Below are 18,821 nucleotides of genomic sequence, written 5' to 3'. Positions count from 1 at the left end.
TAGGGCTACTCTTGTAGTTTTGCACTAGCTGTGGGAAGAGCTTTTAACTCCAAGCTTATGTAACTAGTGCCTTTCACTGAAACATGAAATTTGATTTTCATTTTAAAAAATTAACTTTTGTCCTTGAAATGGTTCTTTTCAATAACAATTGCTGCTTAATTTTTGTTGTCTAATAGAATATGCAGTTTGTTCATACATGGACTTTGCACTGCTCTCAGGCTGAATTTGAGTCTTTTGGTCTTTCACGCTAAAGCACAACTCTCCATGCCCGCTTGTCTTCAATAAAAGTGACTGCGTGTTTGCTCATATTGCGATTATGGAAGTCGTTTTTGATGAAGCACAAAACCAGTAGGGAAAAGGGTCTTAATTTAACCCCTTCTGGCAAAAGATAACAGAAAACTTGGAGTAGAAAAAAAACCTCATTCTGAGCTAATGAAGTCTATGTTATGAAAACCATTCACCCTTCAAATAGTAATGCATAGCCCATTTCGAATAATCATGTCTTAAACTGGTCTTTAAGTAGCAACTTCTTTAATTTGGCTTTGTAATCTGTTACTAACTTCTCCAGTGTCAGTCTAAATGACATTGATCTTGAAGTACATATTGACTGAAAAACCAGTTATGACAGCAAGTAGTCTGTTTTGTGTTTTTGTTTTGTTTAAATAGATTGTGATTTGTATGACCTACTACTTTAGATTTCTTCAGTGGTTTCCATAGTGTTTAGGGCGATCTCACTGTTGGAAGCGTTTTACAGTTCCAAACCAGTGAAATAAAGACCTTTTTCTTTGACATCTCAGCAGCTATAGGTTTCAGTAAAAATTGTATCCTGTTTTTGGTTGATGTCTGTTAACTCCCTTTCATGTGTTCTCTGAGCATCAATACATTGGCTTATATGGAGGAGATACTATGAAGTAACTAAGAATAGTTTTACTTTGTTAATATGGTGTACATTTTTATTGCTGCAATTCTTGTACAAACACAAAATAAATGCTTTGTTTTCAGCATGTACATGTAGTATGCTCTAATGAAGCTCTACAGACAGTATTAACCATTTATGATCTCAAAAGATTTTTTTTTTTACTTGCAGTATGTTAGTTTCTGGTGAACTGAGTATTTACTTTAGTCAGTCATGCATCATTTCCTCTAGACTGAACTCATTCACAGTCAACTTTTTTAATAGTTACTGTTTTCAGATATGGTGGCAGATCATAAAAGGTGGAAACTATAATAAACAACTGGAGTATGGTGTGAAATATAACCTATGCAAGTATTGTGAATTATAGCATTAGACGGGGGAGTTGACACAACTTACATTCAAGTTTGTGCAAAACATTATGTTCTTCAGAATAGTTTAATAACCTTCCCTCTTTTTCCTCAAGTCCATCATCTGTTTTATTTGCTGTGTGGAAAGGTGTGGTTATTTAAACTTGAAAAAGATATTTTTAAAAAATGGAACCACCTTTCCACCTTATTTTTTAAGTACCACTGTATTTTCTTCCTAGTCTGAAGTAGACTGGTGGCCCAAGATTGATGCTGTGTATTGTCACTCCGTGGAACTCCGCAGCATGTTCAGTGAAACACTTCAAAAAGCTGTGCAAAGTTGTGGGGCGCATCCAGCAATTCGTATGACACCGGTAAGACTTGGGTCCATGATTTAACAATTTCTGTCCATTGCATTTTCTGTCTCCATTCCATTCCTGCTGTTTTATTCATCAATGTTAGTCTGGAAGATAGAGTAAAAATGTAGCAATCCCAGAAGCAACAGAGAGCCTTACATGCTCTGTAAACCTTGCAGTATTCTGTGTATTCACAAAGTATTCCTACTGAGTTAATTAGTGATCTCATTTCTTAGCTTTTTATGCTGCTCTCTGACTGACAAGATAGAAATAATCTACTTTTCTGTAATACAGTCCCTTTTTTAAGGTGTCTTGCTGTATCCAGGCCTATTTAGTGAAGGCAATGCTTGGCCTTTTTTTCATAATCAGAATAATTCTACCCTCTGCTGCATACAGCAGAATACGTTTCAGTAACTGCTGCATTTCTACACTGATGATGAGCAGGAGTTTTTGATTTGAAATATTTTTCACTTGTTTTACTTTGTCTTAAGCATGTTGGCTGTTTGGTCTGAGTGACAGCACAGAACTTGTAAAGATTTGCAAGCATTATGAGATGAAAACTGCTTTGATCATCTTTATATAAAAATCTTCAGTAAATTACACATCAGTCTGTAGTATATCCAAATGTCTCTTGAAGTAGTTCTGCTCATTTTGAATTTTCAGTTTAGGACTTTCTATATTGTGCAAAGTTAACTTATTTCTTTTCTGAATTGCAAAGATGTAGTTTTCAGTGTCCCAGATATTTACTGTAGCAGAAGGCCTAAAGCTATACATGCAGCTGAAATATTCCTAATAATTCAGTATTTTTGTTTAAAAGAAGGATTTGGGTAGATTTAGTTGAATGTTGTAGAATTGTTTAACTCAGTTTTTATATCTGTGTATATTCATCTGTTGAGAATATAGCACGGGTATTGTATTTGGCAACTCTGAGATTGATTGGTGGTGCTTTGTCTTCTGCTTCTTATTTTCTGTTCTTATTGGCTGCTGTCGCTCACATGATCAGATGCCAACCAGTCACTGTTTTGCATGGCAGTGGGCCTCTGTTGCTGTAAGTATGACCCATTGTAACTACCGCAGAAAAGTCTTCAATTTCTTTGACTTTTCTGTGTATAGTTACCATTGTAGTTGCATCACTTCATTTCAGATGGAATATGTAGCATGTCTTCACTTATAGGTTGTATGAAGTAAATAAATCATTTCACACATCAGACAAACCAAACAGCTTCCTTTCTGCCATGCTTTTCTTTTCAGAGTTCCCTTAATCGTGACAAACTGATCATACACAGTAGCAGTTTTCTCTGGCAATACAGTTGTCACTTTTTGTCAAATGCTTTAAGTATGAGATTTTATTGTGCATCTTTAAGAGTGAAATTGAATTTTTTTAGCAAAATAATTTGGGATTATAAAGTCTCAAATTTGTAAATACACAAAACTATACTTGAAAAGAATTCAAAAATAGGCTTGTAACCTTCGAGACTACTTTTTGTTCCGGGGTATGAATCTGTAGATCAAAAAGTTAAAATAAAAAGCTTGCAACTTCAGTGTTACTGCTTCAAAAGTATCTTCCAGTAATAAATTCATTACATTTTTAAAGAATACTGTGTTCAGTGCTATTGAGTCCCTCATGCATATAAAACTCAATAAAATAAATTGTAAAACTTGAAATACCATCATTTCAATTTTGCTATTTTCACAGACTTAAAAAGTAAGCAAAATTAGATGCTAATTACAGATGATATTGGACAAAAAATAGCATTGTGCTAGCACCTATGGCATTTCATTGTGCTAGGCCCAATACAAGCACAGAACAAAAAAGTCTCTGTCCCAAACAGTTTATAGTTGAGTCAAAATATTGTTTATAATGAGATTGAAAAATTACAGCCAATGTGCAACGAGAGCCATTCACATACTTTAAGTTACGCATATTTGTAAGTTTTGCAAGATGAGGGCATAAATTTTGTAAATTAGACTAATTTTTAAGCTCTTATATTTAGCAACATCCAGATATTTGTCAGATGTAGAGGAGTAAATCCCCCTTTGATCAAGGACACTGAACAAGTATTAACATTTTTCTTAGTTTTACTGAAGAAACTCCTTGAGAGATGTCAAATAGCTCCTGAGAGCTTCCTCTGTCCAGTAGTGTTACTTTGCATAATTAATAAAAGATAACTGTAATTCTGTGTCTCCATTTGTGTGAAGGTGCATAGGCCATGTCGTGGGACAGATGGTCACACTTACGTATAAAGGTGGTAGACTCTCACCTAGTTTAGATTTTTTTCATATCTGAATTGCATAATGGTTCCCCTGAATGAATAGAGGCACTAGAATCTTCTCCCATGCAAGGGAGAGTGTTGAATATTGTATGAGTAGTATTTCACCATTCCTCTTCAAATGAAGCTAACTTTCTCTGACTAGACTGTGGGCATGTCTATACTGCAATCTTAAGTCAACCTATGATGTCCACACTACTCACCTTCTGTTGGTGGTGCATGTCCTCACCAGAGTGCTTTCACCAATTGAAGAGTGGCATTGTGAGGGACTGAGAGCCAGGGATCTCAGCTTCATGCAGTTCCCAGCCGGTAGCCCAGCTGTTCCCTGGGCTTTTCGCTTCCGGTGGGGAAATCTGTGCCCGGAGTGGGGTCAGCTGCCATGCTCTTAGCAGGGAACTGACAGCGCAAGCAGCAGCCGGGCTCCTGACTGAGAGCCTCAGTGCAGCCGGGCTCTGAGCAGGGAGTGTAGAGCCAAAACCCCAGTGGGCAGCGGAGATCTGGGACCCTGGGTGGCAGCCTGGCTTGGAGCAGAGACTTGGCAGCAGCCCGATTGGGGAGCCTGGAGCCAGGCTTTTTTGTTAATTTAATAGTTCCAGCAGAACCGTTAAATTCACAGGACAACAGCTGATGTAAGACTGCATCGCTCTAACTGCACTGACATAAGCCTCTCCTGGAGGTAGAGTTATGTCAGTGTAGTAGGGCACTTGTATCAGTGGGAAAAGGCTATAGTGTGTACACTGGCATAATTAGGTCAACCTAAGTTGCCATATGTTGATCTAACTCTGTAGTATAGACCAGGCCTCTGTATTTTACTAATGATTCAGCACCTTATGAAAACTGCAAGACACATATTTTGCAGAGATCCATTGCATAAAAATAAAATAACATAGCTACTTCTTAAAATGTGAGAAGAGTGAGTTCTTGCCTTAAAGTATTTTCATTTACGTTAATATAGAAAAACAGCACATTAACATTACTGTCAAGTATCAGAGAGGGGTAGCTGTGTTAGTCTGGATCTGTAAAAGCTGCAAAGAGTCCTGTGGCACCTTATAGACTAACAGATGTTTTGGAGCACGAGCTTTCGTGGGTGAATACTCACTTTGTCGGATGCATGCACGAAAGCTCATGCTCCAAAACGTCTGTTAGTCTATAAGGTGCCACAGCACTCTTCGCTGCATTAACATTACTGTGATTTAAACTAATTCGGTTTAAAAAATCTAAACCTATTTAAAAAGCCCAAGATGTTGAAGTTAAAGTAAATCCATGGATTCCTGTGCCAGGATAAGTGTTTTGATTTTTATTGTTGCTTGAGGGAGAAAATAAAAAACACAGGCTACAATTTTTTCTTAGTAGCTACTATCTGATTTTCTTAGTATTGGAATACTTTTGTTCGTAGGTTTTTTCCCACTTTCAGAAAACCTTTTGTGGACAACTCATTGACAGATTAAATTCTTTTTTGCTTACGTATAATTTTAATAAAAATAACCTATTTTTAAACAAACTATATTTTTAATAAATAAAAGATTTAAGTACAAAAAATTATATTTATACTTCACTGAATTGCATATACAATTGTTAGCCATATGATACCTGTTCCCTTTCATGCATTGATTATAAAAGTAATAAGCTTTTTAAAATGTTACATTATCAGCCCACTATGTGTAGTACTTCATTGACAAATGCTGTAATATTTTTTCCTTAGAGTCTTACATTTAAAGAGAAAATGACAAGCCTTAAATTTAAAGAAAAACCTACAGACTTGGAAACCAGAAGTTATAAGTTTTTGCTGTTATCCATGGTAAAACTGTTACATGCTGATCCAAAGCTCTTGCTGTATGTAAGTAAATGTTACTTTTGAATGAGTGAAATCTTAGTTTTAAAAAAAAATAGAAAAAGCATGTTAGCTTTTTATTAAATATGAAGTCATAATATAAATAACCCTAGGAAATTAAGTCACTGAAGTATAAATACCAAAACCAAAACCATAAAATTGGTAAAAAATAAAAATTCAAACCCAGAATGTTTAGCTGTAGGATGATACTACTTTTCTGTTCCCCTTTCAGCCAATAAAGACAATTTGTGATGGCAGCTTTCCTGATGTCCATTATATAAGCACCCCGTCCCACTGCATTTCTTTTGCTTATCAGTGATGTGGTAAACCTGGACAGTGCATTGGGACAGTCCCAGACAGTCATCCTAGTTGCTGATCATTGTGACGAGAATGAGAAAACAGGATAGCAAAACTGCGGGGCATGAAGTTCTTTGGTTCTAGAGAGCGCCAGATTAAAGGGACAAAGGGTATAAAGCCCATAAACCTGAATAGAGGAGAAATGGATTGGGGAAGAAAATATGATCAGGAAAAAGAATTAGGGTAAAAATCTTGAGCAGAAAAACAAAAAAAGAATACTAGAGAGAAATTAATTAAAACCCAGCTTGTAAAAACGTGATAGAAGAGATGTTGAAAGACTGAGGGAAAGGCACTAAAGAATTATAACGGAGACATGAAAAAGAGAGAACAGTCAACTTACTAAGATATGCTTATTTTGTAAATTGATGTCATAATGAATATTCTGTAAGGTTCCTTTCAAATAATTTTTCTGGGATTCTGCAAATCATAATATGAAGATCAACTCTAATTCAAGCATGAGAAATTGTTTGCAGTTATGTTAAATGTACATCTTGAAAATAAAACTGTCTGTACAATATTGCCAAACAATAATCATCATATTATAATAATCTGATTCTTATCGTGGGAGTTGTGAACTTTTCTTTTGTCTGTTTTGTTTACTCTTCAGTTTGAAATTTTTTTTCTAGATTGCCCCAAAAAAGTATGACATTCAAGGACTATCTCAAAAAAAAAAAAATTATACAATAAAATAAATAAATCCCACAGTCCCAAGCCCTCTTTACTTGTATGAGGATCTGTGAAAGTAGTCACCTGAAGTCTGCCTAAGGTTAATTTAGTTCTGTGAATGCTGTTGGCCAGGGTGTTGAAGAGTCCGCATTTTAAGAGCAGATAAAACAGGGCCCATTTCAGAGCATTGTTGCTTTTTAAACCATTTTTTCCCTTTACTGTTTAGAATCCAAGGAAGCAAGGGCCTGAGACACAGAGCAGCACTGCTGAATTAATTACTGGACTTGTACAACTTGTTCCACAGTCCAACATGCCAGAAATAGCCCAAGAAGCCATGGAGGTAAGGGAAGTATTCTTCTACACACAGGGCGACTAGCTTGCTAATTGTGCCAAGCATATCCGGCTTTTTGTGTAAAAGCTTTTAAGTATTGATCAGTTTGTTTCCAAAGTTGAGTGTTATAGCTTGTCTACATGGCAAGTTACCACACTGCAAGCAAAGGTGTGAATTTGCAGTGCACCAGCTTGGAGCACTGCTGTGTGAACATTGATACAGCACTCCGGGACTTTGACTGCACTGTAGCAATGTCCTCAGGAACTTGGTGTGTAAACGAGCCCTTAGTGTTTGCTCTGTATGGATGCATTTTTCTAAAAGTATATTGAATTGCAAGTTTGCTATACAGCAGAGGCCTATTTAAAGAGAGATTTCAAAGGTGTAATAGGGAATTATTGTCTTCTGTGGTGCTCCCATGTCACTGAGAGATTTGTTCCTCACTGAAGCTGGCCTTAACCAAATCTATTTCAGAAAGGGTTTTATGGATCTTCCACTACATTGTAGAGAGCACTGTTAAAAACCTTCCACTAACAGTCTGTCTGTCTGCCCAGTTCTTTCTGACTGGCTGAGATAAACATTCATTTTACATCTGGGACCATGGCCAATAATTGTTGCTTTCTGAATCAGCAAGTGTGGAGGGGGCATATATGCAGGCAAGTACTTCTAAGGCTGTTACAATCCTCTTCCTGCTTGCTCTGTAATTGAAGTGCACCACACTTGCGATAAATGAGCTTCAGTAGCAGAGGCGGCTCTAGCCATTTGGTGCCCCAAACATGGCGGCACGGGGGGCTCTCTGCCGGTCGCTGGTCCCGCAGCTCCGGTGGACCTCCCGCAAGCGTGCCTGCGGATGCTCCACCAGAGCCGCTGGACCAGCAGCCCCTGCGCAGTTACGTGTGCGGGAGGTCCACCAGAGCTGCCTACCATCCTCCTGACGACCGGCAGAGCGCCCCTCGCGGCATGCCACCTCAAGCACGCACTTGGCATGCTGGGGCTGGAGCCAGCCCTGTTCAGTAGTCCAACAGGCAAAACACAAGATTGCTTCTGATTTCCAAGCCTTCCATGCCATATTGCTAATGTAAGGCTGCTGAGTTAGTTGCCATTCAGTGTGGTATGTTCATATGTTTTCATGGTGGTAGAAATGTACAATCCATTTAAAATATATTTAAAATAGAGATGTCAATTTCTTTTGGTGGGTGAGAAGGAAAGATTCTATATCCCAGTTAAATTACAAGTTATTAAATTGTCCTGGATTACTGTAATTTGAGGCCCTCACGTGCCATCAGGTGCATTGTGTCCAAGATGTCTATCTTCTACGCTTCTAGGGGGGAAAACTTCCAAATATTGAAGGAAAGGATATCTAAAACATTCTTCAGTGTGTTGCTTTTACTGCTTCGCTGAATCTTTGTAGCTAAATTCTGCGGCTTGCATTGCAGTATTTCCATCAACGATAATCACGCCAAATGTTATAGTATCAGTATTCTGATATGTTATGGCCCAGAATACCATGATATCTTTTTAAATAAGCATACCCTGACTGGCCTGAAAGTGTTTTGGACACTTAAATATGACAAAAATCTCCACCAAACCCATCTTACTAATGTACAGTGTTGTATTAGATGAAGGATTTGATTTGCCATTAATTATGTTAATTAGTTTAAGCATACTGGGCCAGACTTTCATCTGGAGTAAGCCAAGGTAGCTCTATTTTGAATGGAGTACCAGCAATTTACACTAGCTGAGAATCTGGTCTGTTTTATGTCCTCCATCTTTAACCCACCTACCATCTTTTTTTCTTCTAGCTTAGTTATTTCAAAGTGGTTCCTGTTATGAACTATTCTGAAAATCATTAAAAGTTGCTAGGGATCTGCCCTAGCTGATGGAAATGTCACTTTCAATGGTATTATTTTGCCACCACAGCTCTTAGAATCTTTGCTTTCATGGACTTTTTTAGATTGGTAAAGTTAGGAATTTGAGGTAGAGCTGCTTATTCTATCGTTGATTGATTTATTTTATTTTATTTTTTTTAAAAACAAAGTATTAAATTTCTTTGGTTGTTTTAGCAGGGGTCTTCAAATAGTAGGTGATCTTACATGAAGCATCTCGTCTGCCACCATACCCAAATATAATTACGGATGAAGTGGCAGCTTTGAATTCAAATTTCCCTTGCTCTTGAGAGCTTACCATAACTCTATTTGGGCGAATAACTTGTAACCAGCAATTTTACTTTTTCTGTTTGCTAATGGTCTTTGACTTTGTGATTTTTCTCACATTTATTTGCCAAATATTTTCCAGAAGAAATTATTAGTGTTCAGCTCATTTGTGAGTATTTGCTATATGAGCTGTCACTTTTGATTGGGCACATAGGTAACACTAGTACATTTCTGTTCTTTCAAGTATCTGGTGTGAATATGCATATTTAAAATTCATAATTACTTTTCTGCTAACATTTTCCAATAGTTGTTTAAACCTTGCTGTTTCCTGAAACCAATAAACTTGTCCAAGAGAATAATTGAGGAAAACAAACCCGAAAGAGGGACAAACACAGAGTTTTAAAAATGAAAATATTTTTGAAATATGCTTGCTAATACTCTCCCAGTTCTAGTCAGAACCAATTGTTGTTTTAATTAACTTTTTGACAGTTGAAAACATAAAGAAGTTGCCTCTCTTCTCTTAAAACAGAGAATTCTTGAGCTACAGATGTTCTGTTGTTGCTATTCTAGTTTTGTACTAGCAGGGATGCCGTTTCATTACGTTTTTGCAGATGAGTCATTGAAGTAAACACTAACATCCAAAATTCCCCTTTTAAAATTCTTGACATGTCCTTGGTTCAATTTGGAGATTTACATTCAAGTAACTCAAGATTATTTATCAGGTTTGGGTTGTAAATATTCTAAAAAAGCTAAAAGATGATTATGGCAGCTTGCTTAATAATGAACTTTTGCTTTTCCATAAAAAAAACTTGCATATTTTTGTTTTCCATTAGATTTACTATTTTAAACATAAATATAATTAATACTTGGATTTATATATATTCTACTTTGCTGCATATGCTGAAGTACTTTGCAAATTATTTTCTCTGAAGTGAAAAGCTACTCTGTTTTGAATTCAGGCCTTGCTAGTTCTTCATCAGTTAGACAGCATTGATTTATGGAATCCAGATGCACCCATAGAAACATTTTGGGAAATTAGGTAGGTAAATTAGCTTTTGTAAATCAGATAAATAGCCCTGTCTGAGATGTCTTTTCTTTTGAAGTAGCTGTGGTTTATACTTGTCTGAAAAAAGCCATGTAGTTTCAATACATCTTTAAAACCAAAATTATTCATATAGATGCTATTTTGTTTAGTTGCACAGAAACCTTTTTCCATTGCACTAGTTAACTTTTACAGAAATTGCATGTCACAAATATCTTGCTAGCTTTGTCAAAGGTTTTTTATCCAGTATTCAGTTGTAACTGTGGCTGTTAATTAAAAATATGTTTATAATTTTTATTTTATCTGATTAAAATGCTTACTATTTGCTTTTTAAAAAATTGTATTTATGCATTTATGGGTAAGGCAGGATATCCAACAAACCCACCCTTGTGGAATTACTTAATATTATTTCTGAAACTAAAGCTCACCTTATGTGGAAGTTCATTTCACTGATGGGTGGGTCACCTGATTTGTCCTAAAGAGTTTTTTAATAAAGAATTTTTATTGACTAAAGATAATCTTGCATTTTATTTAATAACTTTTAATATAGTGATTGCAAGTTATTAGATGAGAATATTAGGGAAAAGGTATTACAGCACTCCCAAGAAGGCAAAAATGGACACTAAATGTGCCCTGCATGAACCTGAGGTTGTGAATCATGAAAATAAACTAAAATATTTCATGTTTTGTCATAGGATGTGTATTAGTACACAACTTTTTTTGTAAGAGAGAGGAAGTTAATATCTGTTTCTAGAAAACATTACTCTCCGCATCAAGAAATTAGTCTTTATTGATGCATTATATGGCTTCAGGAATTGGTAATGGGATAGCCTTTCACCTTTAAATTTTTGGTCTGAGTCCTGCTTAGGCTAGCAGTAATTGAAACTATATTATATAGCTATAATGAGTTCATTATCTCTTCAGGCTGGGGGCAAAAAACCCATATAAACTGACACTAATTGGGACTCTTTGGCAGTTTTAACAGAGTACTGAATGGATTTGAACGAACACTCCTAGATGTGTTCTTTCCTAACAGAGTTGAGATGCATCAGGGCAGTGTAGGTAAAACTTGTACTGCCACTGTCTGTGCTGGATCAGTTCTGTGATAAATGGAGGTCTTCTGAATCAACAGCTCTGAAGACTGGACATCTGAGAAGTACCAAAATCACTTAACTTCCTCTAGGGAATAAAAAATGGCCTGTTGGGAGGTGGAAGGGCACAGCTTTGTTGTTTAAAATACACTCTTTATATTGTAAATGGACAATTATGTCATATAGGATATTCCTACTAATTTCCTGATGCCATGTAATGACATATGGATATATGCACACATACAAAATGGGGAATGACTGCCTAGGAAGGAGTACTGCAGAAAGGGATGGGGGGTCATAGTGGATCACAAACTAAATATGAGTCAACAGTGTAACACTGTTACAAAAGTACCAACCATCATTCTGGGTTATGTCAGCAGGAGTATCGTAAGCAAGGCACGAAAAGTAATTCTTCCGCTCTACTCCACACTGATTAGGCCCCAACTGGAGTATTGTGTCCAGTTCTGGGTGCCACATTTCAGGAAAGATGTGGACAAATCGGAGAAAGTCCATAGAAGAGCAACAAAAATGATTAAAGGTCTAGAAAACCTGACCTCTGAGGGAAGATTGAAAAACATTGGGTTTGTTTAGTCTGGAGAAGAGCAGACTGAGAGGGGACATTACATTTTTCAAGTACATAAAAGTTTGTTACAAGGAGGAGGAAGAAAAATTGTTATTCTTAACCTCTGAGGAAAGGACAGGAAGCAATGGGCTTAAATAGCAGCAAGAGCAGTTTAGGTTCGACATTATGAAAAACTTCCTAACTGTGGTTAAGCACTGGAATAAATTGCCTAGGCAGGTTGTAGAATCTCCATCATTTGGGATTTTTAAGAGCACCTGTCAGGGATGGTCTAGATATTATTACTGCCATGAGTGCAGGGGACTGGACCAGTTCTGTGATTCTGTTTCTCTGTCAAGAAATTTTATTTGGGTTATTAGATAATATAGCTAATACTGAATTTCATTTTGCTGCAGTTCACAAATGCTTTTCTATATCTGCAAGAAACTGACTGGTCATCAGATGCTCAGCAGCACAGAAATCCTCAAGTGGTTGCGTGAGATTCTGATCTGTAGGAACAAATTTCTTCTAAAAAATAAAGTAAGTAAATGTTAATCTATTAGTTTATTAAATCAATTAGGTTTTTCTTTTTTACTTATTACCTATGTATATTGGGTAATTTCTTTGTGATTGAAAGAAATTTTACTAGCTCCACCTATAGTTATGTTAATGCACTTTATCTTTCTTTACAGAGCAGAATTGTGATATATATCATGGTTTCGAATGGTCTATATTTGGTTAGGTCTTCTTAAATACGTAGCTAAAACTGCTTAGAAGTTTTTCTTTTTTTCTCTTTCTGCATAGGAAATGCATGTCTTCCAAAAGGTTTGGAAAATTATTCTTTGTGGAACTAAAGACTTGTTGATCACTGTTGCTTTATATAGGAAAATTGTAAGAAATTTCCTTCAGTGCAAGAAAGAGGAGGAGGAGAACGTGTACGTCTTCAGACACAATAAGATACCATTTCTTCTGACATGGTAGAATGACTTGCAGAATTCTGTCGTCCTTCTCTTTCTGATAGTCTGTTTCAAAGTACAAGCCCAGACTCTCTAACTATTGCAAGATCACCTCTGAGAAAATCAGTAGCTATATGGAAGACCAAACCTGTTACATATTCAGCAGTAAAAAATTCCTAATCAGGGTAGAGAAGGGGGAGTAGAGTTCTCAAACTTCAATTTCAGATAACCGAAAATACCAGTGGTTGAAGGACATTCTGTCTTTATTTTTGGACTTCTTCACATATACAGTGTTTCTTAAATAAGAGAAGATGTCCAATTTAGAGTGAGAGGATTTTCAGACTGTATGACTTGTTTGCCACTTGAATCCCTATCATAAGCTCTGTTACTACGTGAACTTTTTTCTCGTTCTTACTTTATGCTGACTGCCAAATAGGTCTGTTCCTTAGGTATCTCCTATTCAAGATTTATAAAATGTGGGCAAAAAAATTAAACTCCCCCCGTAACTTCCATTTTAGTGTATCTTGTACTTGGGATTCTAAAAACACTATTTGCTCACTGCATTTTTAGTATCTCAAGTGGGAAGTCCAGTTTCTTTACTTTTTTGGAGGCCCAGCTTGCAACTGTTTGTGCGTATCCATCTTGTTTTACACATTGAGAAACTCAAGAGTCTCTTTCAGTTGTGCTTGTAGATGCAGAGGGACTTGATTTTGGCCAGCTCTTCTTGTGATATTGATCTTTAGGCAACTTTTTTTGTTGTGATCACCTATACCTAATATGTCACTGTATTCTAGACTCTCGATTCATCCTGCATTCACCATTTTTCACGAGAACAAATTATTACTTCATCCCTTTCTTTGCCTGAGGTTCTTTCTAAAAGCTGTTTTGAACTTTCAACTTCTATTGTTACTTTTCCTCCATGCCTCACTTGGGGAGTTGGATCTCCATCAGTTGGATGTGAGGGGGACTTGAATACCTTGATAGAACAAGGACTTTTCTGCAAGTCGCCAAGACTGTAACCTTTACAGCGAATTTTAAGGGTTAATCTATTTCAGTGCCCAGTCTTTGCAAATACAGTGACTTGTGTTTTCAGTTCTGCTGTTCACAAGTCCACGTAGCCTGATGCACATTTGTCTTTGGCACAGATATGTGTAGTTTAAATACTATGCTCATCCCTGAAAGTTGTAGAACCACTTTTATCAGGAGCTTGATATTATTGTATGCCCACAATGTGCTAAAAGCTTTCCAAACACACCTGAAGAGACAGTATTTGTCCCGCAGAGCTTACAGTCTCAAAGATAGAAATCAATACACAAACATAAAGAAAATGTCAAGAGTTCTTGTGGGCTTATTTTTTTAAAACATTTTCCCAAAATCATTTCTGTTGTCCCCTTAACGAGGTGCACCAGTGAATTTGGTCCATAATGCTTCTCCATTGTGCCCATTTCCCCATAGAAATAAGTTCGGGCATAAGATGAAGAAAGGAAAAAGTCAGCGGACTTTTCCCACAAAAATTACACTAACCCAAACAATGCTCTGACATCTTGGAGGTAGCTGATTCAAGGTAGTAAGGTGTTTTGTTTTTTTTCTTTTTCTAATATGTAAGTTTAAAAAAAACAAACCCTCACCTCATAACAAAACATCAAGTCAGTTCTCAAGACAATTGGTCCTCAAGTCCTTATCCCTAGAGTTCAGATATTCAGAGTACAAATGAATTCAGATCTTTACTAGAACTGTGTGCAGTATACTATCAGAGATTTTCCATGGCTTTTAAGTCAGAATCAGCTATTCTTCAAGTTAAGAATCATCTTAATATTTATTGTTTCATTTCTTGGTAGAAACATTTAGATGGTAGTGGCTAAAATCAACCAGGTTAGGCTGTATTGTTGCCTGCTACCAAAATGGCGGTACTATCTGCGACTAGCTGAAGCCTCAAAACGTGTCAGTGGTTTCAGAGAGATAGTGGGACCTGTGACGCAAGAAATGCCATCAAACCCATGGTAGGCATAAACTGGAGGGAAGGCAACAGGAAATCACCCTCTGTTTTCTCTAACAAGAGCTATCATGGCAGAACAGAGGCATCACACTTGGCCATGGCTTTCCTTCCAAAAGCTTTAAACTGTGGCATCTTGAAATGTATGAAGGCTGACTGGTGAAAAGCTCAATATTTTGCTATAGCGGCATACTGATGTGAAACCTGGAAAACGAAAATTGAAGCCTTCAAGATGTGGTGCTGGTGAAGACCCTTACTTGTCTTCTGGTCAGAAAAGAAGATGAATGCTTATGTTAGAAATATTGTTGGAGAGAAATGGACTCCGCTCTTAGAAATCAACAGGTGTGAAGGTGTATACTTTGGTCACATCGGGCGCAGAGCTGGAAATAACTACAAAAGTTATCATGCAAGGAATGGTGGCGGGTCACTGCAGTAGAGGATGACCAGCAAGGGGAAGGATAGATAGTGTGTGCAGATTACTGGGAGACCATCTGCTGAGTGTGTGAAGTTAGTGATGGACTGAGAAATCTTCTGAAAATTCTACAGTCACCAGTATTCAAAATGGAGATAATGGACTTCACTTACTTTTTCCTAACTGATTTTAACTAGTAATGGTTGTTTTTTAGAACAACTTTAACTCTGCTCCGTTTCGCAAACAGTATTTTCTGTTCCTGTTTTATCCAGTTAAACCTGAAATATACAAATAAAATATACAACAGAATTAACATTTATTGGAGCGTTAATTCCTTCACTTTCTTGACTCGCAACTTCAGTAAACAGCTTCCACTTCATTATTCAACAAATGTGGGTTAACATTCTTCTGGGATTGAGAGAATTTTTTCTCTGCTTCCCTCCAGTCTAAATAGAAGGACTTCCTGGAGTAAAATGTGCTGATGCCACTGATGATTTTCACATTCCATAGTCCCTGTTTTTGAGAATTGAACTCTAATTTTCTCCTCTTTTAGGAAATGCCTTCAAGGAGCTTCAAGAGATGTGTTCTGGAACAAACATGCCCATTTCAGATGGGCATGAACTATTCTTGTGCTCTTACAGCCTTCTGCAGGCTTCCATTTTTGCCCCAATGTTTTTCCTCACATGAGGTTTAGGGAAGTATCTTCTTTCCTGGGCTATTGTGTGAAATCTTTGCTACCTAAAGCATCAGTCTTTAAGCGTGGCGTAAGGATAGTTCTTGCAGGTCAAACCTGTCTGCTTTGTCATTCTATGCAAGATCTATAGGCATTCTAAATAATGAAGATGCCCAGAGGGAAGGAAGTAGTATGTGGAGAAAATAGGTAGTGTCTTCCTGAGCTGGGGAAGGTGCCTTTGCTGGATTTCTGTCAAGATGTATTTTATATAGTGCTAAAAAGCATTTCCAGGCTATTCTTAATGTGACACATTTGATCTTACAAAGTTCCATTGTTAGTTTCTCATCTGCATTTACAAATCAGTGTTTGTTCCTCTGTTTCTAATATGTACACCTGTACCTCGACATAATGCTGTCCTTGAGAGCCAAAAAATCTTGCCACATTATAGGTGAAACCGTGTTATATTGAACTTGCTTTGATCCACCAGAGAACGCAGCCCCCCTCCCCCCCGAGCACTGCTTTACCGCATTATATCCAAATTTGTGTTATGTCAGGTGGTGTTCTATCGAGGTAGCAGTGTAGTTCTCTTAATACTTTCATCTGTATTGGTTTAACAAGCAGTTTATTAAACTCTCTGCCACCTTGAGCAGACAAAATAAGAAGCAGTATTAGAAAACGTATGAGCATTGACTTGTTCTCCAGGCCAAATTTCAGCTTGAGTTCCCTCTGCATTTGACTTGGGTGTGGTATTCACTTCCTGTCGGCTGTGTAGTGTGGCAGTGTGCGTTATTGCAGGTGCTACATTCCACCCCAGAGGTAGCTGCATTTCAGAGGTGAGTGACACAATTAGTATGAATAATTTTTGTAAGCTCTTTGGGAGCCTTCAGGGTGAAAGATGGTATATAAATGGAAGAGGTGCTGTTTTCCTTTCGTGAGTGTAGCTGCTGTAACCCATCCTTTTTCCCTTATAAAAGTAGGGTGATTGACTATTTTTCTTACCTCCCTTTACAGCAATCAGATAGGAGTTCCTGTCATTTTCTCTTCCTTTATGGGGTAGGATGTGATGTCTCTGGCGGTGGAGCTAGTCAGCTTTCTCTTGACCATGAAGAGATGCGCTGTGCTCCGGGAGCTACCCTCAGGAAAGGGAAAGGCAACTCTTCCATGGTAATTAACATTTTGTATTCTTAATACTTTAAAATAAATAAACTCTATTGCCACCCTCAAAATCAGTTACATTTGTACTCCTATATTGAGATTATTTTCAAGTATTTTAAACATTATGCGGGTGAGGGGAAGGGTATAGAGGAATTAAAACATAAACTTCTCATGAAGTAGGTGTTGATGTTTGATCCAGGCACAACTGTTCTGTATAGTGGCCGCTGCTGTGCTATTCTGGCTAGAGTAAATGCAATATTTTTAATAGTTTGAAACTAAAATTTTGGTATCATCTTCATAGAGCCTAAGCAATAATCTGTTCACACATTTGTCTGCATTTATTAAATCTCAGACCTCAGATTTCTAAATCTCCGTGCTATCTGAGCACATGCTAAATAAAAAAGCACAAGGCAAGGAAGATGTTCATCCTTGTTTGAATAAAGGGGCTCCTTTTATACGCAAATTTTTTCAGCTCTTCACCTACACCATGAATTAGTTATGGAAAAAAATTGAGCAGAAGTCTGTAACTGAATCTGTCATGAGCCAAGATTTGTAACTTGCCTTTTTTAAATTACCTTTTTTCGGTAATCTGTAGCAATGTACATAACTCTTAAAACAGTTTAATCTTTGAAGCAGTTTATAAACATAAATTGGTTTTTCACACTACTGAGAGGTAGATAAATAGTATCCCCATTTTTATTTATAGGGTAACTAGAGTAGAAATAGTGACTTCTCCAAGAACACAAAGGGTTAGAGATGGGATTAAATACTTTGCTCTGAGTCCTGTGCTGAGACTACTAGACCCCACCTTTCTAAAGTCTACTGCTGAATGAAGAAAATATAAACGTTCTAGTCACACATCAGATATCAAACTAATGAAATTTTCTGTTTAAGTAAATGATCATTTGGGGGGGGGGAGTTGCGTTATTTTGGTGAAAATTAATGTTACATTAATGGAGAAACGAGTTGTTAATACATCTGCATTTGATAATACATCCCTCCTCCCACACTTAAGATATCTTGTCCATTTATAATACCTAGCTCTTATATAACACTTTTTTTTCAGGAGATCTCAATGTGTTTTATGTAGGAAGTATGTATCATTCCCATTTTACAGCAGGGAAACTGAGGCATAGAGGGTGAAAGGACATGCCAGAGGTCACCAGGTAGGCCAGTGGCAGAGCCAGGAATAGAACACAGGTCCCTTGAGTCCAGTCCTATATTCACTGGGCCACACTCTTTATTTAAGGTACTGTCTCATCCTGGATGCTGTACAAATACACAGTAAAACAGAGCCCTGATCTCAGATGTAGCTGTTGCGTGCTACTGAAATACAAATAATGTGCAGGAGGAGGAATGGGATGAAGACCTATTTTGAAAAAATTGCCTATTAAGTAATATTACCAGATATGTAAATGTATTTTCTCCCCAAGGAAAGTACAGCAGGATGCAGTGGAACTCCAATATGTCGCCAAGCCCAAACAAAATTAGAGGTTGCCCTGTACATGTTTCTGTGGAGTCCTGACATTGAGGCAGTTCTTGTTGCGATGTCCTGTTTCCGTCATCTCTGTGAGGAAGCAGATATCAGGTGTGGAGTAGATGAAGTCTCGGTACATAATTTTTTGCCAAACTATAACACGTTCATGGAGTTTGCATCTGTCAGCAATATGATGTCAACAGGTAAGAAGGGAGAGGCTAATCAAACTTTTTGTCTACCTG

General features: G+C 37.3%; 1 protein-coding gene across 5 annotated transcripts in view; it reads left to right on the top strand.

Moving 5' to 3' along the window:
* Positions 1–18,821, top strand: part of NF1 (neurofibromin 1) — a 169,411-nt gene that overhangs the window by 31,962 nt on the left and 118,628 nt on the right. For all 5 annotated transcript variants that reach the window (XM_030536886.1, XM_030536884.1, XM_030536885.1 and 2 more), the window contains 7 exons: positions 1,503–1,634; positions 5,589–5,723; positions 6,967–7,080; positions 10,181–10,260; positions 12,330–12,453; positions 16,959–17,111; positions 18,536–18,782. In XM_030536886.1, coding sequence (XP_030392746.1) covers positions 1,503–1,634; positions 5,589–5,723; positions 6,967–7,080; positions 10,181–10,260; positions 12,330–12,453; positions 16,959–17,111; positions 18,536–18,782 — 985 coding nt within the window. The remainder of the gene's footprint in view (positions 1–1,502; positions 1,635–5,588; positions 5,724–6,966; positions 7,081–10,180; positions 10,261–12,329; positions 12,454–16,958; positions 17,112–18,535; positions 18,783–18,821) is intronic.

Source organism: Gopherus evgoodei, chromosome 17, assembly GCF_007399415.2.
Source record: "Gopherus evgoodei ecotype Sinaloan lineage chromosome 17, rGopEvg1_v1.p, whole genome shotgun sequence".
NCBI lineage: Eukaryota > Metazoa > Chordata > Testudines > Testudinidae > Gopherus > Gopherus evgoodei.
Note: the sequence above shows the minus strand (reverse complement) of the source record. Positions and strands in the feature narration are given on the sequence as shown.